Source organism: Procambarus clarkii, chromosome 33 (assembly GCF_040958095.1).
Source record: "Procambarus clarkii isolate CNS0578487 chromosome 33, FALCON_Pclarkii_2.0, whole genome shotgun sequence".
NCBI classification, from domain to species: domain Eukaryota; kingdom Metazoa; phylum Arthropoda; class Malacostraca; order Decapoda; family Cambaridae; genus Procambarus; species Procambarus clarkii.
The window spans coordinates 42,361,421-42,387,198 of NC_091182.1; the positions used below are offsets into that span (position 1 = coordinate 42,361,421).

Below are 25,778 nucleotides of genomic sequence, written 5' to 3' on the forward strand. Positions count from 1 at the left end.
CAATACCTTTAATGAAGAGAATGTCATAATAATGTGGGTGAAAATTAATAACCCAAATACCTGTACACAAATACAGTATAGAGGAAGGTGACGTCATCTTGGTCCGTCCTAGAACCTTAGAAACTCGAGTTGATAACAGTCCAAAACAGACTGAAATGTTACCACTTCCTTGGTTTTCATATGCGAGAGTTGGGTTATTAATAAGTCTAATCAGCGTAACTTGAAATGTGTCAAGAATAAGAATTTAGGGAAACTGATTTTAGCATTATAATTTACAGTATAAACAGTCAGATAGCAATACCAATTTTTATACCTTGGAAGCTGTGAGAAGCATCATGGAATTTTTCTTAAGTACAGCTCGAGCTGAGGCTAAATCATCACGCAGCCTCGGGTCCTTAAGTTCATTCTGTCGTTTAGCAGCTTGGTTGATGAGGTCACTTGTGTTTTTACCAAACAAACGGAAATTATCAAGAAGTTCTGATTGACTAGATGCATTTTTCACCTTTTCTAAATCATCCTCCACCTAAGAAAAGCAAAATTTTGGATATTTTAAATATGATTCCTTAATGGCCTGTGAAATTAGCAATTTTAAATTTATAACAATTAAAGTTAACAACTTAATTGGCACAAAAATGTAATGATTTGAGTATTGAATATACAGTACTGGTTACATAAATTAAAAATTAATTTATACTACATTAATTTAAAAAACCAGCGTTGAATGTAATGAAACGCCATTTTCTGGGTGAGACCCGGAGGCTCCCCGGAGCTTTACCGGCTGATATGCTAATGTCAGACTTTGGCATCAGTCATGTGTATGGAGTTCTAGGGCCTACCGGGGACCACGAGCCAGAACCTGGCCCCCTCAGAGAGGCAAGGGGAGCAATGGCCTATAGAAACCCCCGTGTGGTTGGAAGCATTCTATGTCTGCCATCGACCGGGTCAAGCATCCAGAAAGGTAAGCATTCCAAAACAAACCCCTATTCTGGTGAAAATTGCTACCTAAGCCGAACTAGTGAATAGAACTCTTCAACAGAAAACACGGAAACTAGTATGACGTCATACGTCACCGCGCCGCTGTCTGCGCAGCTCCCCCCTCCCCGGGAGGGGGAAGGGGGAGCCCCAGACCTCCCACGCCGGCTATCCACCCATCAGTTCTGAGGCTGGATGTCAAAACACGCGAAAAACGCCGACCGGAGGGAGGGAGGGTTGCCGGGGAGCCTCCGGGTCTCACCCAGAAAATGGCGTTTCATTACATTCAACGCTGGTTTTCTGGGGGGAGCCCCGTCGGCTCCCCGGAGCTAACTACCCACAGAGGAAGGTCAAAGGGACAAAACCGGGAGGCGGACACCACGCACCCCCCAAGGAGGCGAGACAACCGGCAGCAAACGCCAACCCAAGGCGCCACAGCCCCGAAAATCCCGGGAACAACACGAGAACCACGAGCAGCAAGGCCCCTGCACGAACACCAAAAATCCATGCCCGAAAGACTGCAAGGCCACGTCGCCCAGACGGCAGCGAGAGCAGCGAAGCCACGAACGCCACAGGCATGAGGGAAGAACACAGGCAGCTTAGCCGCAAGAACACGGCTGACCACCCGGGACACCATCACCCGCGAACCGGGAAGAACAGAACCGGATCAACGCAAAACGCGCTCCGGACCCAAACGCCGTGGCACGCAAACAACAGCAGAGGGCCGCCACTGAACACAAAAACGACACACCCCCGGCCCGACCAACAAAGCACCAACAAACCCTGGACCCCTCCAGAATGCAGCAGCCCCACCCCGCGCCAGAAAAGATGGAGACTGCTGCCATCAAACAACCAAAACGCTAAAACCGAAGGAGCAAGAAAACACAGCGAACCGACCCCCAGAGGCAAAGGCCCAAAGGAAAGAGCCGACGAAAAAACACACCGGAACCGAAGGGGCACTACCAACCGAGGAGAAGACAGAGCACGCTGACCAGAGACCAGGATGGTGCAAGCGGCGCACGAACAGGCCGGAGGTGAAATGACGCACAAGACAGCTGACTAACGGTGCAGAAGCAACACCAAGACCGAAAGCAAGCTGAAGCGGCTCCGCCTGCGCCGCACGAAAAGAGGCGACAGTATGTGGCAAGACGACGGCCCCCAACCCCTACTAGAAAACCAAGCCGAGAGTAAACCAAGCCAACAAGAAGGACCCACCGAAGAAGGGACAGGAAAAGGAAGGACCGCCAAAATACCCCATACTGCCGCCAAGAAAGCACGCAGGTGGGACACCTACCACGAAGCCACCTGACCACCAACCGGAGGCGAGATCACGAGGCAGAACATAAGCAGCCCCGACAAGGCCCCCCCCCCCGAGCCCAGGAAAAAGGCGGAGCCGCGAGAAGATCTCGGGCGCGACCACCGAAACCCAGGCGGCACAAGGAGATGGAACGTCTGCCGAACAGAAAAACTCCGAAGCATGCAAGCCCGCCAGGAGTTCAGAAACGACGGGTCCGACGCGAGACATCGCAAGAACCCCCCCAAAAAAAGTAAAACAACAACAACCGGCAGGGCAAGCTAGGAAAACCAAAGAAGGCGGAAGGGTCGCCGCCAGAACAGGACCCGAACCAAGGGGCACGAACAACTGCAACAGACCGAGACAAAGAAGCACATCACAGGACACAGGCTGACCAACGCCTAAGAACACACGCAGAACATTCCTGCTGCAGAAGAGGCAGGAAGAAAGAGCAGAAGCACAAAAAAAAAAAAAAAAACCAGGAGAACAACCAGGGGTGGACAATCAGGCAGGGACAAAAACCCCACGCAATCCCCAGGCACAAAACGGCAGCAAAGCGCCACTCCACAACCGGACACAGGAACAAGGACACGCCACCGTGAAACACGGTACCAATGCTCACGTGCAGCAGCAGCAGCAACAGGCACCACTGCAACATGTAAATAGCAACTCCCCTCTGCAAAGGCAGAGAACGGAGCAGGCAGACCCCAGACAGGGCCAACGGAGACACGACAAAACCCTGCAGGCCCAGAAACCTGCACCAGGCGACCGACGGCGGAGAAAACCCCGCTCGATACCTGCTGGATGAGGTACTGGGAGCTCTTTTACACCTCAAGCCCGGCCCAAGGTCAGGCCAGACCGGCCAGAGGATGGCCCACCAGGCAGCTGCTAGGAGCAGTCCACCGGCCCACATACCCCCACAACCAGGACGGGCCGGAACTGCCATACGAAAACAGGCCAGTGCGCCCTGGAAGTCCACGGACGAACCAGCAAGAAGGCTTATGCTCGCAAGTAGGTCGTGTAACAAGCACAGACCACTGATGGTAATACAGTGTTCCCCAAAAGTGCCAATAGCACCACTGCACTCCACTGGTACTATCCCGCAAGTTCTACCAGATAGGCGGGACCCAAGAGCCAGAGCTCAAATCCTGCAAGCACAGCCAGGAGCCTCACCAGGTAATTACCTAAGTGTAATTACCTAAGTGTAGTTACAGGATGAGAGCTACGCTCGTGGTGTCCCGTCTTCCCAGCACTCTTTGTCATATAATGCTTTGAAACTACTGACGGTCTTGGCCTCCACCACCTTCTCACTTAACTTGTTCCAACCGTCTACCACTCTATTTGCGAAGGTGAATTTTCTTATATTTCTTCGGCATCTGTGTTTAGCTAGTTTAAATCTATGACCTCTTGTTCTTGAAATTCCAGGTCTCAGGAAGTCTTCCCTGTCGATTTTATCAATTCCTGTAACTATTTTGTATGTAGTGATCATATCACCTCTTTTTCTTCTGTCTTCTAGTTTTGGCATATTTAATGCTTCTAACCTCTCCTCGTAGCTCTTGCCCTTCAGTTCTGGGAGCCACTTAGTAGCATGTCTTTGCACCTTTTCCAGTTTGTTGATGTGCTTCTTAAGATATGGGCACCACACAACAGCTGCATATTCTAGCTTTGGCCTAACAAAAGTCATGAACAATTTCTTTAGTATATCGCCATCCATGTATTTAAATGCAATTCTGAAGTTAGAAAGCATAGCATAGGCTCCTTGCACAATATTCTTTATATGGTCCTCAGGTGATAGTTTTCTATCTAGAACCACTCCTAGATCTCTTTCTTTATCAGAATTCTTTAAAGATTTCTCACATAATATATAGGTTGTGTGGGGTCTATGTTCTCCTATTCCACATTCCATAACATGACATTTATTAACATTAAATTCCATTTGCCAAGTGGTGCTCCATATACTTATTTTGTCCAGGTCTTCTTGAAGGGCATGACAGTCATCTAAATTTCTTATCCTTCCTATTATCTTAGCATCATCAGCAAACATGTTCATATAATTCTGTATACCAACTGGTAGATCATTTATGTACACAATAAACATCACTGGTGCAAGAACTGAACCCTGTGGTACTCCACTTGTGACATTTCTCCATTCTGATACATTGCCTCTGATTACTGCCCTCATTTTTCTATCAGTCAGAAAATTTTTCATCCATGATAGAAGCTTACCTGTCACCCCTCCAATATTTTCCAGTTTCCAGAACAACCTCTTATGTGGAACTCTGTCGAAAGCCTTTTTTAGGTCCAGATAGATGCAGTCAACCCAACCATCTCTTTCCTGTAATATCTCTGTGGCTCGATCATAGAAACTGAGTAAATTCGATACACAGGATCTTCCAGATCGAAAACCATACTGTCTGTCTGATATTATATCATTTCTCTCTAGGTGTTCTACCCATTTAGTTTTGATTAGTTTTTCCAATACTTTCACTATTACACTTGTCAATGATACAGGTCTATAATTGAGGGGGTCTTCCCTGCTGCCACTTTTGTAGATTGGAACTATGTTAGCCTGTTTCCACCCGTCTGCTACGATTCCTGTACACAGGGATGCCTGAAAGATCAGGTGAAGTGGAATGCTGAGCTCAGATGCACATTCTCTCAGAACCCATGGTGAAACGCCATCTGGGCCAGCTGCTTTGTTCTTACCGAGCTCCTTGAGCATTTTTTCCACTTCGTCTCTAGACACCTCTATGTGTTCTATGTTGTTCTCTGGAATTCTTATTGTATCTGGTTCCCTAAAGATTTCATTTTGTACAAACACACTTTGGAACTTTTCGTTTAGTGTTTCACACATTTCCTTTTCATCTTCCGTGAATCTATTTCCCATTTTCAACCTCTGAATATTATCCTTTACCTGCAATTTGTTGTTTATGAATTTATAGAATAGACCTGGTTCTGTTTTACATTTGTCCGCAATCCCTTTTTCAAAATTTCTTTCTGCCTCTCTCCTCACTGCCGTGTAGTTGTTTCTCGCATCTTTGTATCGCTGGTATGTTTGGGGGTTCGGCCTCTTCCTGTATTGATTCCATTTTTGTGTCTTTCGGTCTCTAGCCCTCTCGCAATTTCTATTGAACCAATCCTGTTTCCTAGTTCTGCATCTCTGTTTTGGTATAAATTTTTTTGTGCCTTTATCATATATTTCACAAAACTTGCCATACATCTCATTCACTTCCTTGCCTAGCATCAAGTCTGTCCAATTATACTCACTAAAAAAATTTCTAAGGTCACCATAATGTCCTCTCCTGAAGTCTGGTTTTTCAACTGCTTCAACCTCCTTATTTTCTTCCAGCTTATAACGCATTGCATACTTTATTCCCAAAAAGACATGGTCACTTTTACCCAAGGGAGGAAGGTACTGAATGTCAAATATCTCTTCCTCCTTCCTGGTAAATATCAAATCTAGCATGGAGGGAACGTCCCCTTCCCTCATCCTCGTAGCTTGTTTAACATGTTGATACAAGAATGTTTCCAGGATGAGGTCTACAAATTTACAGGTCCAAAAATCTTCTGTTTTAGCTTCATATGCTTCCCAGTCTATGGATTTCAAGTTGAAGTCACCGACTATCAACAGTCGTGATCTATCGTTATCCGCTCTCGCTATAATCTCTCTCATTATTGTTATAAGACCTTCACGTTTACTATCTAGCTCCTCCTTTGACCATGTGCTGCTTGGCGGTGGACTATATGCATTTATCATCATTAGTTTATCATCCTCATAGCAGATCTCTAGTGCTATTATGTCAACTTCTTGTGGATTGGCAGTCATTATTTCCTTCACCTTTAGGTGTTCTTTTACCAGCACAGCAACGCCACCGCCTTTCCTAATTTTTCTGTCCCGTCTCCAAATTGAGTAGCCCCTTGGGAATATGACCTCATTTAAAATTACATCTTCAAGTTTTGTCTCCGTGAGTGCAACAATGTCTGGTGTCTGCAGCTGTATTACATCACTTAACTCCAGTATCTTCGATCTCACTCCATCTATGTTGGTGTATGCAATCTTCAGGAACTTGTTCCCCCTCTCCTTATTCTTCACTCCCCCTCTCTCTATTGATTTTGTTGGTTTGCCTTTATGTACCACTTTACTGGTTTGCCTACCCCTATCACTTTGTAGAAAAAAGAATTTATTTCTTCTTCATTCCTGCTCTCATTTAAATGTTTTGCCTCGGCGAGGTTCAGTTTCAGCTTCTCTCTATCTTCTTTTGAAAGATCTCGTCTTAATGACCACCCTTTCCCATCCTCATCCCTTTGCAATTTTCTAGCATTCCTTAGTACTTCTTCCATCTGTTTGGCACCGTTTAGGGTGATCCTCAAAGGTCGATCTTTCCCTTTTACGTACCTGCCTATTCTCCTGTAGTCGCACACATTCTCTCTGTTTGTAAGACCTTCCACGAGGCCAACAATTTTATCTACTACTTTAGCTTCTTCTACAGCTCTTTCTGACCTAGATGTTATCGCCTTTTCTTTGCAGCCAAAAATGATCAGGGACTTACTCCGATCAACTGTGTTTTGCACCAACTTCGGGTTAGATGCCAATTCTTTCCTCACTTCTAGCCTAATGTTTGTTTTATCTTGGTTGCTGCAGTGTTTGACTTCCTTTACTGCTTCTTCTATTTTTTCCTTCTCCTTGGCCACTTGTGCATAAGTGAGTTGCATATCTTTCTTGCACTGTTCTAGTCCCTGTGTAACTTCCTCCATCTGTGCTGACAAAAGCTGTTTCTCCTGTTGAATTTCCTTGCCTAACCTATTGTAGTCATTTATGTTTAAATTTACTTTAACTTCTTCCAAAGCTATTTTTAAGAGTTTATTTTCTTCTTCCATGGCTTTGCAATTTGTTTCCAATTGATTCTTATCCTTGCGCAAGTCTTTCACTAAACCCTCAAGACATAAAACTTTGCTATTCAAATGGTCATTACTTTCTTTCAATTTACTAATTATTTCTACATGAGAGTTCACTATAGTATCTAAATTTACCAACTTGTTATGTAGACTGCTAATATCAATGCTTTCTTCATTGAATCCCTCAAAATCAAGCTCTGTTTTGTTTTTCCCCTTGCCAGTGGCCATCTTGAATGTTCTTCTCTGCACTGTAAACACTAGGGCAACTTTTTCTCATCCGATTTTTCACTTCCCTTAGCACTTTCCTGTTATCTCACCTATTTTTCAAGAGCACTATACCTTTATGTTCTCTGGGACACCACTCACTACCATCAACCTGTACTACAATACTTAGGATTATTGAAATATGCTGGAGCTCCTCTGCTGCAAGTGTTGACCCTAGGGGTGTCACCTTTTGAGTACAGGTGAGTACAGAACCAACCCTGCAACCCCCACACCTCACAACATTAAAAAAGGAGGGTCCCCTGAATGACTCCAGCATGGGTTGGACATGCACATGAGGGGGACAGGAAGGGGTGATAAAGGGACAGTCACTGGTGTGCGAACAGTCTCAGTCGTACAAAATTATACCTAAATAAAAACAGGTATATGAACACCGCCGCATCCAGCGCCCGGCCAAAAGACGCCAGACCGCAGAAACTCACCTGGCGAATGGTGGCTCGAACTTGACACGACTCAACCGTGCCCAGAAGAACTTGGGAGCACCGCCAGGTGAAGACGCCAGAGCCGGACCCGCAGGAGAACAGGGAGAGGCGAAGGAGGCGGTCCACACCCATGACACAGAAAACCGCGGTGTCCTCCCCACAACTGGGAACCAGGACACCCCTGGTGCAAAGGGGCACATACCGCAGCCAGGGAGAAGAACGAGAGGCGAAGCACTGTAGCAAAAAAGGGCGCAAAACCCCAGCACTGAACCATCGCCCAGACCAAAACAAACTCCACGGCGCATGCGCATAACACGCTGGCCGAACCGCACACCCTCCCTGCGGGAAGGCGCCAGCCAGGACTATTGCACGAGAAAAGGAGCCAAAAGAGGAAGCAGGAACAATAAAACCGGCCAAAGAAGCAAAGAGCCCAAAAAAAAAAAGGGAACCCAAACGGGCGACAAGTAGCCCAAACGGGCGACAAGTAGCCCAAACGGGCGACAAGTAGCCCAAACGGGCGACAAGTAGCCCAACCGGGCGACAAGTAGCCCAACCGGGCGACAAGTAGCCCAACCGGGCGACAAGTAGCCCAACCGGGCGACAAGTAGCCCAACCGGGCGACAAGTAGCCCAACAGGGCGACAAGTAGCCCAACAGGGCGACAAGTAGCCCAACAGGGCGACAAGTAGCCCAACAGGGCGACAAGTAGCCCAACAGGGCGACAAGTACTAGGAGCCGACAGACGTTCCAATAATGCGGGAAGTAGCGAAAAACCTTCCCGTACCCTCGAGAACACAGAAGCCAACACTAGTCCCGAAGGCACACGAAGGCGCAGGCGCACCCGAGATCAAAAGTCACGCAGAACCCCAACGAACGGGGAAACATGACAAAAACACCGTCCCAAAAAGCGGGGGAGGAAACATCCACCCACAGGACGGAACCAACCGACTCAAAGGCCAAGGAACCGAGCCCGGGGAGGGGCCGACGTCCAACAGCACGTACGGCGAGTGGGGAGGAAAGACCCCACTCCGCGTAACCACAAGCCCCGCCTAGAGGGGGATAAAACCCCCCACGGGGTCTAACGGGGCCAAGGCCCCCCCCAAGGCAGCCCCTCCCCAGCCCCGGGAACCTACACGACAGGCCCCGGGGCCGAGCCGTTCCCCCAAAGCCCCGGCCGTACCAGAAAACCGGGGCAGCCGTGAAAACACTAAGGAAGGGAGCCCACTGGCAGACTCATACAACACGGCTGGAGGAACAGGCCCAAATGCCCCCGTCACTACCCCGGAAGGGGAATTCCCCGAGACTGCCCGAGTCTCAACACCACGAAACACCCCGCCCTGAACCTACAGACGGTAAGGAACCGGATGCAGGCAGGAAGGGTGAACCAGGGGAAAGACAAGGGGGCGTGGATGCAACCAACACCCCCAAGCCCCAAAACGAAATACAACGGGGCAGCCCCGGGGCTCCCGGGGAGGAAACCACGAGAACGTTGCCACCACCAAGGCTCAAGTGCAACGCCCCTGCTGCCCGCACCCGCTTTGTTAGCACAACTGGGTAACCGAGCCACAACGAGCAACCAAACTCGCAGGACACCGGGTCGAAGGTGTCACCGACCCCACAGGCAGCAGACGGAGGCAAAACAGAGAGTCACCCAGAGACAAAAGGTGAGAGCAACCCTCAAACTCGCTGGAAGCGAGGGGGGGGCTCTGGGGTCACATCCATCGGACCCGCGCGCCCCCAGGGGTTTCCCAGGGTCCCGAGCGTTTACTTTAAGAGGACTCGCGCTCAGGTAATCCCAGGCAGGGTACTGCTAACCGGCACCCAAGCTACCAAACAACTTTCTAAGAGCTGAACCCCCGGGACGTGTACACTCACGGGGACCTAGCAGGGGGTACCACCAGAAATACTCAGAACACAAGGGACACAAGGGGCAAGAACGAAGGCAGACCCCCCCACCAGGTATATAAACAAAAGAAAAAGAAAACCCCGCAAGAGGACAGCGTACCCAAGCGGAACAGAGCCGGCCGCTATGATTGGTAAAGACAAGCTGCACAGTACCCCGCGCCCCACCAGTGCAAACACCGCCCCTTACTCTAAGGCGAACAAGGGAGACAGAACACCCGAGCACACAAAGAGCGGCCGAAAACCAAGCGGTAAACGGCCAAGCAGGGGCAGGACCCAAGGAACTTGTGGAAGGTGGCCCCAAGCCCCAAGGGCAGTACTTACAGGGCACCTAGGGAAGGGAACCCTAGGCGCATGCAGCCCGAGTACTGAAGAATCACACCCGGCTCACGCACCACCTAGAAAACAGACACCACACTCTAGGTACAGTGCTGAAACAACCACTGGAGCCGGAGCACATAACCATTGCCTATAGCATCAGCCGAAGAACTGATGGGTGGATAGCCGGCGTGGGAGGTCTGGGGCTCCCCCTTCCCCCTCCCGGGGAGGGGGGAGCTGCGCAGACAGCGGCGCGGTGACGTATGACGTCATACTAGTTTCCGTGTTTTCTGTTGAAGAGTTCTATTCACTAGTTCGGCTTAGGTAGCAATTTTCACCAGAATAGGGGTTTGTTTTGGAATGCTTACCTTTCTGGATGCTTGACCCGGTCGATGGCAGACATAGAATGCTTCCAACCACACAGGGGTTTCTATAGGCCATTGCTCCCCTTGCCTCTCTGAGGGGGCCAGGTTCTGGCTCGTGGTCCCCGGTAGGCCCTAGAACTCCATACACATGACTGATGCCAAAGTCTGACATTAGCATATCAGCCGGTAAAGCTCCGGGGAGCCGACGGGGCTCCCCCCAGAAAACCAGCGTTGAATGTAATAAAACACCATTTTCTGGGTGAGACCCGGAGGCACCCCGGAGCTATCCAGGCTGATATGGATATATTAGACTTTGACATCAATCTGTGCGAGTGGGGTTCTTAGGACTACCGGGGACACAAGCCCGAACCTGGCCCCTCTCAGAGAGGCACGAGGAGCAATGACTGCCCTATAGAATTGCACATGTGATTTGGAGCATTCTATGTCTGCCATCGACTGGGTTGGCACCCAGAAAGGTAAGAATCCCAAAACAAACCCCCATTCTGGTTGAAACTACTATTGAAAGTCAAACGAGTGGCCAGAACTCTCCAAAGAAAAACAAGAAAATGGACCTCTCACGCCAGCTACCCACACCTTCAGTTTTGAGGCCGGATGTCAAAACACACACAAAAAAAACGCCAACCGGAGGGAGGGTTGCCGGGGAACGTACAGGGTCTCGCCCAGAAAATAGCGTTTCATTACATTCAACGCTGGTTTTCAGGGGGAAGCCCCTTCGGCTCTTCAGAGCTACTTCACCAAAGAGAAGGAAAAGAGGGACGCAACTGGGAGGCGTACGCCAGGCAAAACTCAAATCGAAAGCAAGACAATCAATGGCAACGAAGGATCCAGCAAATGACCCGGGAAACCCAAACCTAGGCACAGGGAAGAAGGGAAACCAGGGCAACCAAAAGTGCGACCCACGGATGCAGAAGCCGAGGTGCACAAACAATAGCAGAGAGCCGCAACCGGACACAACACATGATGTACCCCAGCCTAACCAACCAAGCATCAACAACCAGGGACCCCTCTGGAAAGCAGACATCTCATTCATCGCAGAAAAGTAGATGACTGCAAATGAACAAACCAAACACCAGAGCCAAAAGAGCAGAAGCCCCTGCGCTGGAGGAGAGCAAGAAGCTCCCAGACCCAACCCCCAGAGGCCAACGCCAACAGGAAAAGTGCCAGAGAGAAACAATCTTGAACCAAAGGGGGTCACCACAAACCAAGAGGAAGAGATAAGAGAAAAGAGAGAGCACCCAGTCCAATGACCAGGACGGCTCAGACGGCGCATGAGCAGGCCGGAGGAAAAACAATGCCCGAGACACCATGTGAAATGGTGTAGAAGGAACATCAATGCCGAAAGCAAGCTGCAGCAGCTCCGCCAGCATCACACGGTACGAGGCGACAATATGCGGCAGAAGATGATGGTCCAGAAACAACCACGAGAGAAAGGACAAGACAACCGTTACAGACAGCAAAGTACACCTACGAAGAGACCAAAAAGAATGGAAGGACCGCCAAGGAACTATATGATGCCGCCGAGACGAAGCACGCAGGTGGGACACCATTAACGAAATCACCTGATCACCATACAGGTGGGGATAGACTCGAGTCAAAATACCAGACACTAAGACTCGAGGAGAAGATTGAACCAGCCACATAACGGACCGGACCGATTTGCTGAGAGGGGCGGAGCCAGGGGGAAAACCCCTGGGTTCGGACACCGAGCAAGCAGCGCCTGAAACCAAGGCTGGGCCGGCCACCAAGGGGCCAAGAGGACTACGCTTCACTGGGAAGTCTCCAAGCGAGCTAGGACCAGGAGCAACAGCTGAACCAGGGGAAGAGGTACAAGGAACCCCCACCTCAACCAGTTCTGCCGAAAGCAGCGACCCAGAGAACTCAGCAGACGGGCCACCCCAGAAGTGACCAGCCCCAAAGAGCCAAGGACTGCACTGAACCCCCGCGGTTCAGACAAGAACCACCAGGGAACAATCCAATTGGAGCCTGATAGTCGATCTGCAAGTGACCTGAACCCTCCGGAGCGACATCACACCACCGCGAACACCCGCACCGTGCCGTGGACCCAATGGAAAGACGGACCGTACCGTCCCTGGTTGGCCCAGTGAGCACTGGCCACAAAGCCAGCCAAGAGACGACACGTCCATGAAAACATCGAGTGAGGGCTCGGGTAGGCACTAAGGCACTGAACCCCTAAAAAAAAGCCCCAAGGGGAAGTTAGCGATGCAGCAGCCGATGCAAGGCACCCCCGGGCCAAACCCAATGAGCACGAGAGAGATGCAGAAAGGACAACCCCAAAGAACCTGAACAACCAACGAAGCCAAACCCGACACAGTGGGTAGACCATCACAGCAAGTATAGGCCCATGCACAACCCTCGAGCAACCGCCGAGCGACCTGGGAGCCCCCAAAGCAAGCAAAGGCAGGACTGCAGTCGAAACAGAGACGCCGGAGGGAGAGACAAGGAAGCAGTCCAAGAGTCCCACACAGGACCCAGCCAAGTTCGAACCAGAGAGGGAACCAGACGGGACTTCCTCCAGTACACCAGGAACCCGAACTCGGCGAGCTGGAAAAGAATCAAATCTCTGGCAAGCAGACGCCCGGACTGGCTGGGAGCACAAACCAGCCAGTTGTCGAGGTAAGCCAACACCCGAACCCCTAACAGACGGAGACGGGCCACCACGACCCAGGTAAGGCTGGTAAATATGCGAGGTGCCAATTGCAAACCAAATAGAAGGCAATGAAAGTGATAACCGAGACGTCCCACAACAAAAACCAACCGAGCCAGTTTTTGAACCCCGGATGAATCAGGACGTGCCAAAATGCATCCTGGGGGTCCAGAGACACCATGTAAGCACCCAGCCCCAAAATAGACCGAACCTGGGACAGTAGTAATTCGAAAGGAGGGATAATAGACCCAGGGGTTCAGAGAGGACAAGTCCAGAATGAGCCTCGGGACTGGAATAGACGGGAACCCATCTGAGGGATGTCGTCATATCGACCATGCCCAAGCATACTCACTCCAAGACGACCGGACAGAGCGCAGGAGAAGAGGCCTGCCCCGCCAGCCCAAAGCCCCAGAAGGAGGGAGAGCCCCCCCCCCCACACCACCTCAGGCTAACTGAAATGACCCGAAAAGCCCACAAATTGTGAGACCAGGCGTGAGCAAACAGCGGGAGCCTTCCTTTCCCCCACTGCCCCATCAATGGGGCAAACCGCAAAACAGGCACCGTCGGCTTACCACGACGAGAGGAAAACCCCGAGCCCTGGCACGACACCTCTGAGGAGAACCCCCTGAGAACCAACAAACCCGACATTGGATGGCAACAAAAAGCTGCTGCCCGCAGAAGCTGCAAACAACAAGGAACAAAAAGGTGATGAACTTAAAAGCCAGGGCCCAAGCAGATCCCAAGGAGGAAGCGAGCACCTCCTGCTGACACGCGAGATGCAAAGCGAAAATAGGCACACTACATCCCATAGGATCGGCGCAAACAGCTCCAAAAGAGCAGACGATGTACGTGCCGCCAAGACCAATGCACCAGACCCAGGAATAATCCCAAGTGCCTCCACACCCTACGCAAGCTGAACCAAGGACAGCTCCAGGAGGGGAAAGAACTGCAAGACTGAAGCCAACAGGTCACGAGTGCGCAAGTCCACAGCAACCCAATGCAGCCAAAAGGGAGGGAACCTGCACATGAAGCTGCACCATGCCAACATCCCGAAGAAGGGCAGGGGCGAACAAGTATGCAGTGAGGTGCCCAACTTACCCTCCCAAGAAAACCTGAACCACCATCAGCACCTCGCACCACACAAGCATATGGGTACAACAGAAAGTACTCCAAGACTCCAAAGACAACACAGGGCAGTCTGCTAGCCAGCACGACTCCAGAACCGCATAACGAACCCAGTAGGGAGACAAAGACCCAAACCTGAATGCAGACAGTTCCATTATGGCGGCGTAATCCGGGTCGCGCAGGAGGTAAGCCGCAATGGCTGCCCACACCTCATGAGGCAGGATGCGGGAAGTCAAAAACCTCCGGAATGACGGACCAGAAGGGACACGGAACCAAACCTGGTGAGGGGCCGACACCAAATCCATCTCGTACGTATGGGCGTCTGACAGCTGAGAGGACAGCGCTTCGGATTCATAGTCCTGAGGTTCCAGGTTCGATCCCCGATGGAGGCGGAGAAAAAATGGGCAAAAAGTTTCTTTCACCCTAATGCCCCTGTTATCTAACAGTAAATAGGTACCTGGGAGATAGACAGCTGCTACGGGCTGCTTCCTGGGGGTGTGTAACAAAAAGGAGGCCTGGTTGAGGACCGGGCCGCGAGGATGCTAAGCCCCAAAATCATCTCAAGATAACCTCATGATAGGGGGGGGGGGAAGAAAAACCCAACTCCTTGTAACAGTAAGCCCCGTTTGTAGGGCAGAAAATCCCAGGTGGGGTCCAACAGGGCCCAAGGCCCCCAAGTCAGCTCCTCCCCATCCCAGGGAACCTCCACACCAGGACCCGGGGCCAAGTTGTCCTCCAAAACCCCGGCCTATAAGCAAAACGGGGCAGCCTCGGGGCTTCCGGGTTAGCAAGCAACCTAGTGCGTTGCAGCAACTGATATCTAGCATGCAACACCTGAGCTGCCTGCACGTGGATAGAGTCATCAGTAGACTGGGTAAACCGAGTCAATAACAAGCAACAACACTTGCAGGACTCTAGGTCGAAGGTGTCACCGACCCAACAGGCAGCATAGTGGAGACAAAAACAGATAGTCACTCCTGAGACAAGGGGACAAAGCAACCCTCAAACTCCACAAGGCAAGAAGGGACCTAGGGGTCGCATCCATCGGGTCCCTTGAGCTCCTGCGGGGTTTCCCATGGCCCTTAGACTAGTATCACTAAGGGAGGCCAAGGCAGGGTACTGCAAACCCGCGCCTAAGTCTACCAAACAAACTTCTAAAAGTTGAACCCCCAGGATATATCCACTCATGGGGACCTAGTGGAAGTATCACCAAGACAATGGTAACGACCTCACACAAGGAGCAGACCCCGACCAGGCAGGAAAACAAAAACAAAAGAACGTTGAAAAACGTTGTCCTCCGCAAGAGGACAACATGCCCAGGCGGAACAGAGCTGGCTGCGATAAGAGGTGATAACTAGCTGTGCAGTATCCTGCGCTCCTACCAGTGCAAACTAACCTTTCCCAAAGGCAAGCAAGGGTGTAGAAAACACCCCAGCACACTAAGGACAACCGATTACTGAGCAGCAAACGACCAAGCAGAGGTAGATCCTAAGGTGACTTGGGTAAGGTGGCCCCAAGCCCCAAGGGTAGTACTTACAGGGCACCTATGGAAGGTGACCCTAGGCGCATGCAGCCCGAGTACTTGTGAGATTACTCCTGGTTCGTGCACCACCAGAGAAGACTTGCCCTACACCGCAATGCACAGAGCAGAGGACAGAAGTCAGGAGCCAGAGCCACACCGACCAATGCCATTCACATCAGCCGAAGAACTGAAGGTGTGGGTAGCCATGGGGGGGGGGGGGGGGGAAAGAGTTAGGGGGCCAGAAGTTGGGGGCCTGATGGCTGTGTGGACAACGCTCTGGATTCGTACTCAAGGATTTTGCCATTGGGATAAGCCCTGAAATCATCTCAAGATAATCTCAAGATAGCCGGCATGAGGGGTCTGGGGCTTCCCCTTCCCCCATCCCCAGAAGGGGGGAGCTGCGCAGACGGCGGCGGGGCAAGTGATGACGTCATGCTCGTTTTTCTTTGGGGGGGAGTTCTGTCCACTCGTTTGACTTTCAGTAGTAGTTTCAACCAGAATAGGGGTTTGTCTTGGGATGCTTACTTTTCTGGGTGCCTGACCCAGTCGATGGCAGACATAGAATGCTCCAAATCACATGTGCAATTCTATAGGCCATTGCTCCTCATGCCCCCCTCCTCTGAGGGGGCCAGGTTCTGGCTCGTGGTCCTCGGTAGGCCTAAGAACTCCATTCACACTGATGCCGAAGTCTAATATATCTATATCAGCCCGGATAGCTCCAGGTAGCCAAAGGGGCTTCCCCCAGAAAAAAATTACTAATGTGAAGGAATTTGCTGAACAATGCCAATCAATGTATAAAGATAAATCACTGTACATCTACAGAATCCCTAAATTCCCTTGCAAATAAAAGTATACAAATGCATGCAAAAATGTATTCTTCTTTATATATTTATGCACGCTGGATGTCTTGTGTACCCCTAGGAACTCCTCATCCTTAGACAGGACATGGCCTCATGCAGTGCAAATCTTGTTAGACATTCTGAATGTCTTCAAGAATAAAAGAATATTGAAGTTAATTCTCAAAAACTCTTGAGAGAAGTCAACATGCTGGTGGAGTATCAAAAGGAATGCAATTGTCACTTGTTTACATTGGGAAACAACAATATCTGAAGAGAATGAGGACTGTCCTTGGCACATGCAAGCGAGGTGACACGAGAGACGAACCAAGATAAAAGTCAGGCTCTGAATGAACATGAAAAAAAAACAAAATTCTAAGCAGAACACTGAGATGCTCCCAATAGCAAGATCAATGATAGTCAATTTGGACAGGATCAGGAGTATTCTGCACCTACACTGCTGGTGACTTTTCAAACATCCCTGTTGGTTCATGCCAGGGCTAGGGAGGCACAGGAAAACCTCTAACAACCCACTGTGACTAAAGAAAATGTGTCTGCATGCTTACCTGCTGACCTGCTTGCATGCTTACCTGCTGACCTGTCTGGGTAATGTGTTTAGGTAGCCTGGTTCTCATGATACAATTATGAACAATGGGTCATGGGTAAAAGTGAAGCACAGCACAACTAATGTTGTTTTGGGAAACAGTATAAGGAGTATGAACAATTTCAAAGAAAATGTCAGCATAGCCCAACTAATCTTACTTCTTATAACCGTTAGATGAATCACTGCAAGCAGACAATTAACATCAGAGGTATTAAGGTTTTCTTTAATACCAATGTATTATTGAAATGAAAGCATAATTTATTATTATGTTTATTATTTTCACCTATGTACGCAAGTTTCACTTCAGCATTTTTCTCAAATTTTCTTTGCGACCAGAACTCTCTCCTGCCAATGAACTTTAGAATTTGTATTTTTAAATGTCATTTCAGAACAATAAGTACCAACACCCCCCCCTCCCCCCCCAGGCAGCATCTTTGCTCCCGAGCCACAACCACTTATCCACACCAGTTTAAAAAAAATAAAAATCCATTAAAACACATTTCCCCTTTTTTCTGGTCTAGCCATACTACTATTGCAGGCAGATACTTTTTTTTTTACTTGCAAATAATTTATAGAAAGAAAAATGCATAAAGATGTTTGAGTATCAGTAGGAGAGAGGAAGAGCTCCCATGGTGTCCACCACCTCACACTACTGCCAGCCTCCTCGCTCATAGCCTCCCTCATTCCTCAACTCAAACTGTGCTTTCTAGCCTTGATAACACACCTATTTACATATAGAAATTATTTTGGATTTTTACAGTTTCTATTACATTAAATTCCAAATATTTAATATTATACTGTACACTACTTTTTATGAAAAACAAAGCATAAGCCCAGCATTTTCTAGCATTTTTGATGAATAAAGTATTATTATTGTGTGCATTGTGCTGGTGCAGAATGCTTGTGGAGCACTTCAGTAGACTACCTTAACAAATCATATGTATACAGAAAAAATCTATTAAAAAATAGTCAATTATTCATAGTGAAGCTTATATATAAAACATAAAATTATACAGGAAAGAAGCCTTTATCAAATATTGCTTTTGCCATGACATACCACTTGCAAACTCTTCAAAAGGCGGTGCACATCCACCATATCTGCTAATATAAGAAGGCGAGTGACGGCAGACAACAGATTCCTAGCAGCCCGAACCATGTTGCCGCGCTTCACGCTGCTGCAAGGGTCCTCGGCAAATTCTCGGGCGGCACGTGACATAGTATCTCCTGGTGTTACGGGTATGAGAAGCATCGGATCAATTTTTGCTTCTAAAATTTTTCAAAACAAATCTGAGATATCCTAAAGAGAAAGTGGCAGCTATATTGAAAGGCACACATTAATACATAATTCCAGATACAGACATATTGAGAAATAATAAAATAATACAAATAATTTAGAGATAAATTAATGCAGATAAGCAAAGAAAACAGGCTTTAAGTGTACTGAAAATTACCTTTCTAAGCACAGCATTCAATTGCTTCCTAAGGTTAAGATCGTATTGATCTGCATATGATCTCAACCAGTCAGAGCAGACAAACATTATGCACAGGCATAGCTGGTACCTCTTCAAATGTCCCTGTCATGCCACACTGGTATTAGAGAGACTGGAGAAGACTCTTCAAGCAAGGAATATCTTCCAGAAGATTCATTACAGTATACTGTACTCAGAGCCACTGTATACTGTACTCAAATCATAAGAGCTGCCAAGTAGTACTCTTTGCTAACTACCAAATGGCATGATTGGCTGCAGCCCTTAACACTATCGGTAACTTTGGACCGGACTTGCGTCCACTACAAAAAATATTTGTATAAAATTCATTTTTTATCTAATTGACCTCGGGATAGTATCGAAATAAGCGCCTTTAGAATGCGCACAATTTGATACCAAAATGAAAGAAGTAACATGAAACTTGATGTCCGAACACTTATATGATTATAAATAGGCTTTTGGTCAAAATTTTAAAATATTTGTTAAAATTCTATTTATTATGCTATTATGTTGTGACTAGTTTTAAAATGTGCACCTTTACGCCGCGAACAATTTGATACCAAAATGAAAGATGTATAGTAACACAAAAATTTATGTTAGAACACTGGAAAGACATAAATAATTTTGTGATGATGAGCTTCCAGAATTAAAATATTTGTTAAAATTCCAGTTATTGCTCTATTATTATGGGACTAGTTTTAAATTAAAATACGCGCCTTTTTATTGCGAACAATTTGATACCAAAATGAAAGACATAACACGAAAATTGATGTTATCAAACTGAACGAGTATACACATTAGGTTGCAGTGTACAAATTGGTGCTCGTTCACAGGTAACTTTAGGCTTTTCTGCCGGGAGGCACTCCAAACTTTATTATATTCCTGGGATATTCCTGGAATATAATATATATTCCTGGAATATATATTATATTCCTTTATATTTATTAATAATATATATATTATATAAATATAATAATATATATTATATTTATATAATAATATAAATAATATTTATTATATATATTATTATATTCACACACATCTGTAGGGAATTTAATTGCGAACACAATGATACCATAACGAGCAACGTAGCACGAGAATTAAGGTGAGAAAAATGGAACGAGTATGCACATTTTACTGATTTTGTGCGCTCACGGGTAACTTTTGCCGACTTTAGGCTTTGCTGTTGGGAGTCACGCCAGGCTTTTGGACATTATATTTATACACACCTGTAGGGAATTTAATTGCGAACACAATGATACCAAAACGAGCGACGTAGCACGAGAATTAAGGTGAGAAAGCTGAAACGAGTATACACATTTAGGTGTCACCGCGCACTTGCCCGCACGCTCGCCCGCCGGGTGCATGACCCCTAAGTTGACCGCGCGCCTGCCTGGTGACAGATAGTGCTAATTAACACCAGTTGACAGCATACACTCTGCTTCAGGCCCTAGGCATGTTCTAACAGATCCCCAAGGATAAAACAAACAAAAGGAACCAAGAAGACAGAGCAAAAAAAGGGTTGGATGAGAGCTGCCATGCTCTATGCTCTGAAATATGCATGTGTATTTTCCCAATGTGGGTGTATGGTCTGACATTACTTTAGCATTTTCACTGTTTTTTCCAATGTACAGTTTTTTACAAGTTGATACCCTGTTGTGTAGCAGAGCAGCATGGATACATCAAACAAGAGTAAGAGAAACTTCCTTACCATGGATAATAAAGCCGTGTTATTAGAAAAATATGATCGTGGCATCGTGGCCGGGGAGAAATGAAAATGGCAAATGAGTATGGAGTTGATACCAGTGTTGCTTCTGACAAAAAAGTAAAGGAAGCAGATCATACAGTTTGTAAATAAAATTGAGAGTAATGCTGGAAACAGAAATGACAAAACATTGAAACCTTCTTAGCATGAAGTTTTGGAGGGTACTGGGGCCAGAGTCCCGAAGCAGTTACACAAGCACTTATGAACCTGTATATATTTTCTCAATCTTTGGCAGCTTTGTTTACAGTTATTAAACAGTTAATGAGCTCCAAAGCACCAGGAGGCTATTTATAACAATAACAACAGTTGATTGGGAAGTTTTAATGCTTTTAAACTGTTTCATAAATGTAATCAAAGCCGTAACAGATTGAGGGCAGATGTACACGTTCGTAAGTACTTGCGTAACTGCTTCATGAATCTGGCCCCTGATTACCAGTGATTTTTCAACATTACTGTATATCCTGGGGCTGGATGTTGGTAGGGCACACTATCTAGCTGAAATATGGTATTAACCAAGAGTACCGAGGGATCCAGTTCAGAGCGACCGATTATAACACGTAACGGCAATACAGTACTATTACATACTGCATTTTTTGCCACTCATTTATTAAGGCTAGCCTTTGCTACAAAATGGTAAACAAACAACTTAAAGTTTATTTTAGTGCATAATTAATATTATATTCATACTATTATATTTATACTACTGTATTTGTAAATCTGAATATGGAGAAACATGGATTATATTCTTTGCAATGGGAAAATTCAAGAAAACTGGGTGGACAAAAATCAGCATTGAATGTAATGAAATACTTCTTTCTGATAGAGTCCTGGTGGTTCACCTGAAGCTATCTCACTGAGATTGCTCTTAGCTACTATCTAGAGTTACTGTATATTGAGATGATTTCGGGGCCTAGCGTCCCCACGGCCCGGTCCTCAACCAGGCCTCCTTTTTGTTACACACCCCCAGGAAGCAGCCCGTAGCAGCTGTCTAACTCCCAGGTACCTATTTACTGCTAGGTGAACAGGAGCATCAGGGGTGAAAGAAACTCTGCCCATTTCCAAGGATTTCCACCTCCACCGGGGATCGAACCCGGAACCTCAGGACTATGAATCCAAAGCGCTGTCCACTCAGCTGTCAGGCCCCTTAAGGTCATATCAATTGCAGAAATTGTGTTTGGCCTACCAGACACAAGTGCCAATATCAACTTCCCCCACATCAACCCTCCAAGGTTAGTTCTGGAGTAGATAAATATTAACAAACCAACAAAACCACTTCCAAATGCTTGCTTCAGCATTTGTGCTTCAACCTTTGTTGAAGTACAAATGAGCCAAGCCAAGTCCACACAACAAGACAGCTAGGAAAACACTTGTGAAGCAAACATCAAAACTGAAATAATAATACTTAAGCAAATGCCCCCCCCCCCCCACCCTGCAGGATGAAGTCCAAGGATGGCCTGCACTTATCTGCACTTATCTGCACTTATCTGAGAAGCATGTGGACCCAAGAGCATTGCTGAGAACTTTGCATCAACAACAGAACTGACCTGGGAGAGCTGACATGAGTGTGAGAGGAGAGGGGAAATGAAGAGCTCCAGACCACATGGTGTTGATTATTGGTACTAACAGGTTCAACATAGTTTCAAATGTTTTGATATTTTTTTTAATTATTTGGCTGTCTCGAGGCTACATTTTCTGGGAACCTTCCCAGTGTCTGCAATGTTTTCCAGACTTTGAGGATGTTTTCTCGACGGAGTGGCTGAATGTCACTTGCATTCTGTGCCTCTGTGAGGTGGGGGCCAGATTCTGGCTCTGGTCCCAGGTAGGCTAAACAGAACTCCCACGACTGAAGTGACCTAATAGCAAGGAACAATCTCAATGAAATAGCTTCAGGATGCTACTAAGAGGGTTCCCCCAGAAACATACCATTATTTAGAAGTAATTGTTATGATATATGGATTTTTGAGGCAGTACAATATAGAAATTGTTTCTAGTGCAAAACTTCCTAAACCCTCATTTACAACGTAGATACTGTAACTAGCAATATCTCCAACAATGAGTCTATGTCTTAAAATATCAGTGCAGCTACATATTTATTTTTTAAATAGAGCTGAAGGTCTCTTCTTACCTCCCCGTTTATATACCGACAGTTCTAAGATGGTCACATGGCCTAATAACAATAGCAATCTTCTTTACGCCACCATACATAGTCACTGAACTTGAATGGCATCCAACTTCAGTTACAATTCAAAAAGGCATTCATTAGATATGACAACGATACCAAAACATTAAAAAATTAAGTTAAGTAAATAACGCTATGACAATCCTAAGATATTCCTAGCTGTGATACCTAACTACTACAAATCAAAATACATATTTACCTGTTTTTCTAACTTCCTCCACAGCACCAAGCATCTCGCCCCTAATATCAGGATTTTCATATGCTATTTCCTCTCCTCGCTCAATAAAGTTAGCTGTGGCCGCCTCGACTGCTGCCACCAACACGTGGGCTCTTTTACTCCGGCCTTTCTTTTTTTTGGAAGGTCCCTTTGTGTTGACAAGCGTTGTCACCTATTTATTGAGATTGCAGTTAAAGAAAAACAGCTTAATATTGCATAAAACTTATCAATTTATTAATTAGTATGAATACAAATATGAGCAAGATTCTCATTTAAAAAGCAAGCAATCCTAACATCACTTAGCAAAAGTCCTCATTTGCAAAACATGACAAGTCCACAATATCTCATTTTATGGAACATCTCATGGAACATCTCAAGTGACATAACTTTGCATCAGTAAACTCTACAATTCTTAATGCTGAAACTAGTTTTATTTTACAATTAAGCTTTATTTACATAAAATATTAAAAACAACACTTACAGAACTCTTAAGCTAGTAAGGGGAAATAAAAAAAATGTTATAGCAATTGATTTAGTCATAACAAAAATTAAGTCATCTTCACCCTAAACGCTTCCCCATTTCATGGCTGGGGAAGCCCTGACACAGAAATTATGAATAGGCATTATAAGAAAAACTTCAATGTTATGATGTTTTCTTTCTTTGTTATGAAATGTCTCTTTCTAGTGGGTGTGTCTTATATCTTCCCGAGCTACTCACCTGGCAGGCTGATGTACCGTACTTGAGAACCGCACCAAGCTACGGCAATTCACGCGGGGCAATCAAGGATCTAGACTATAATCTGGCCACCTCAATAAACAGAAAAAGTCTGGGGATCTAGAATAAACCACAGTACCCAAGAGAGACCAGCAGAAAGGTAGAGTGCACCTAAACAAACAGCAGCAGCATGGCAACAGTTGGCAAAACTGTCCTTAACTATCTAAAACTTTAAAGATCTATTTTTTGAGGATCCCTGGGTATCTACCCATCCGGTGCTGCCACTTGCTGGTACTCACAAGAGGTGAACCAGTTGGCCAACACAGATAATGACTGTTTACATTGTTAGGGGCAGACTGCCTTGCATCTATTAAAGGGCCCAATTCTGCTCTAGGACCCTTGTAGGTGCTCGAGAATTGATGGAACCTGATGTGGCTTAGGTTCAGAGGAATCTGAACCTAATTGCCTCGTCAACTGCCTGACGAGCTACATTCTCGTCAACTGCCTGTACTGTTGAAGTGAGTGGGACCACATCCTGAGAAGGTCGAGCTATATCCTTAGCTAATTCTTGGCCTGACTCCAAAACCCTCAGACACTTCAGGGCTGGAACCAGAGGCACAGACCAGAAGTAGGGTAAACCACACCCAGAAGGGGAAGAAAGAGGCACAGATTTAGTCCTGCTCGAGGTCACCAACACCTGGTTGACACCTGCACCAGCAATTACGGGGTCTCTTAAAAACTATAGGGGCCCAACTCTAGGGACTCCACACAATCCAACATGCTGTGAATGTCAAACATGACCAAGCCTAGCTCAGAAAGCATCACCTGCTTGAAGCTGAATCAGTAAGGGAAGACACCCACCAAGAAGAAACCTCACAGGACTTAGGGTTGCAGGTGTCACCAACAAAGCAGGAAACATGGCAGAGGCAGAAAGAATGATCATCAACAGGTAGCCAAGACTAACACCCTTCAAGCTCAATGGGCCAATCCATAATGGACTACACCACAGACCTGCAAGGGGGATTATCAGGGGCCTGATGGTAGATAACCAAGCAGAAATTCCAGATGTTGGAGAGGCTCATTAGAAGAACAATCACCAAGCTTGGCCAAAATAAGCACGCAAGCTCCAGTGCACCTCAGCACAACCAACATGTCCCCCAGCCATGGACCTCAACAGAGATTAATTGATTGGTGAAGAGTAAGCTACACAAGAGGTGGCACAGGCATGAATAAGTGGTAGATTTCTGGAATGAATGTGATCTTTGGTCCTGAAGCAAACAGAGGAGTCAAGGACCCTTAAATAGCCCAAAGCAAGGTTCTCCACCCTAGTGGCCTGACCTCAAGGATGAACTCCAAAACACACAAGAGAAGATAACTCTCAGTGCTGGAACAGTGCCAGTGGGCACCCAGAGAAAAAACCCTAAGTGCATGCAGCCTCAAGCACAACAAAAGCCACACAACAAGCTAGAGAGAAAACACTCAAGTGAAGCTAATATTAAATTCAAAGAACAATACAAAAGCAAATGCTCCCCCCCCCCCAATATAGAATGAAAAGGACCAAGGATGGCCGGCACTTAGCTTGAAGCACAGGGGTCTTACCCACTACTGGTGGACCAGAGCACTACTGGCAGAACCTTCAACCATAACATCAGCAATGAAAGTGATTAATCAGGGGAGCCAGCCTGCCTGCCTAATGGTGGTGATTGGTATTAACGAGTTGTGAGTTACTTTGAGTGAATCTCTGGTTCCATAATTACATGTGTAATTACCCAAGTGTAGTTAGAGGATGAGAGCTATGCTCATGGTGCTCTGTCTTCCCAGTACTCTTTGTCATATAATGCTTTGAAACTGATGATGATTTTGGTCTCATCACCTTCTCACTAATTGCAGAGTTGTTTAGTGGTATCGAGGCTTTATTTCCTGTGAACCTTCTAGTAATTTGAAAAGCTTCACTAGTTTTTGGATGTTTTCCCGGTGAGGTGGCAAAAGTCACTCGCTCCCTGTGTCTCTATGAGGGAGCCAGGTTCTAGCTCTGCTCTCCGGTATGCCAGCAGAACTTGATCGACTGATGTGACCTCTTAGTATGGAACAACCTCAGTAACAGTTCTAAAGAGCCACCAGGATGCTTCCCCAGAATATAATCAGTACATAATATAATCAGAATATAATCAGAGGCAATATAATCACTACAT

The 25,778-nt window shown here is 46.9% G+C and overlaps 1 protein-coding gene across 3 annotated transcripts in view; it reads right to left on the reverse strand.

The window, feature by feature from the left end:
- alpha-Cat (catenin alpha) overlaps positions 1–25,778 on the reverse strand; it is a 130,086-nt gene that overhangs the window by 39,872 nt on the left and 64,436 nt on the right. For all 3 annotated transcript variants that reach the window (XM_069335549.1, XM_069335548.1, XM_069335547.1), the window contains exons 4-6: positions 22,854–23,043; positions 18,281–18,447; positions 314–523 (exon numbers count right to left, since the gene is read on the reverse strand). In XM_069335549.1, the coding sequence (XP_069191650.1) occupies positions 314–523; positions 18,281–18,447; positions 22,854–23,043 (567 nt within the window). The remainder of the gene's footprint in view (positions 1–313; positions 524–18,280; positions 18,448–22,853; positions 23,044–25,778) is intronic.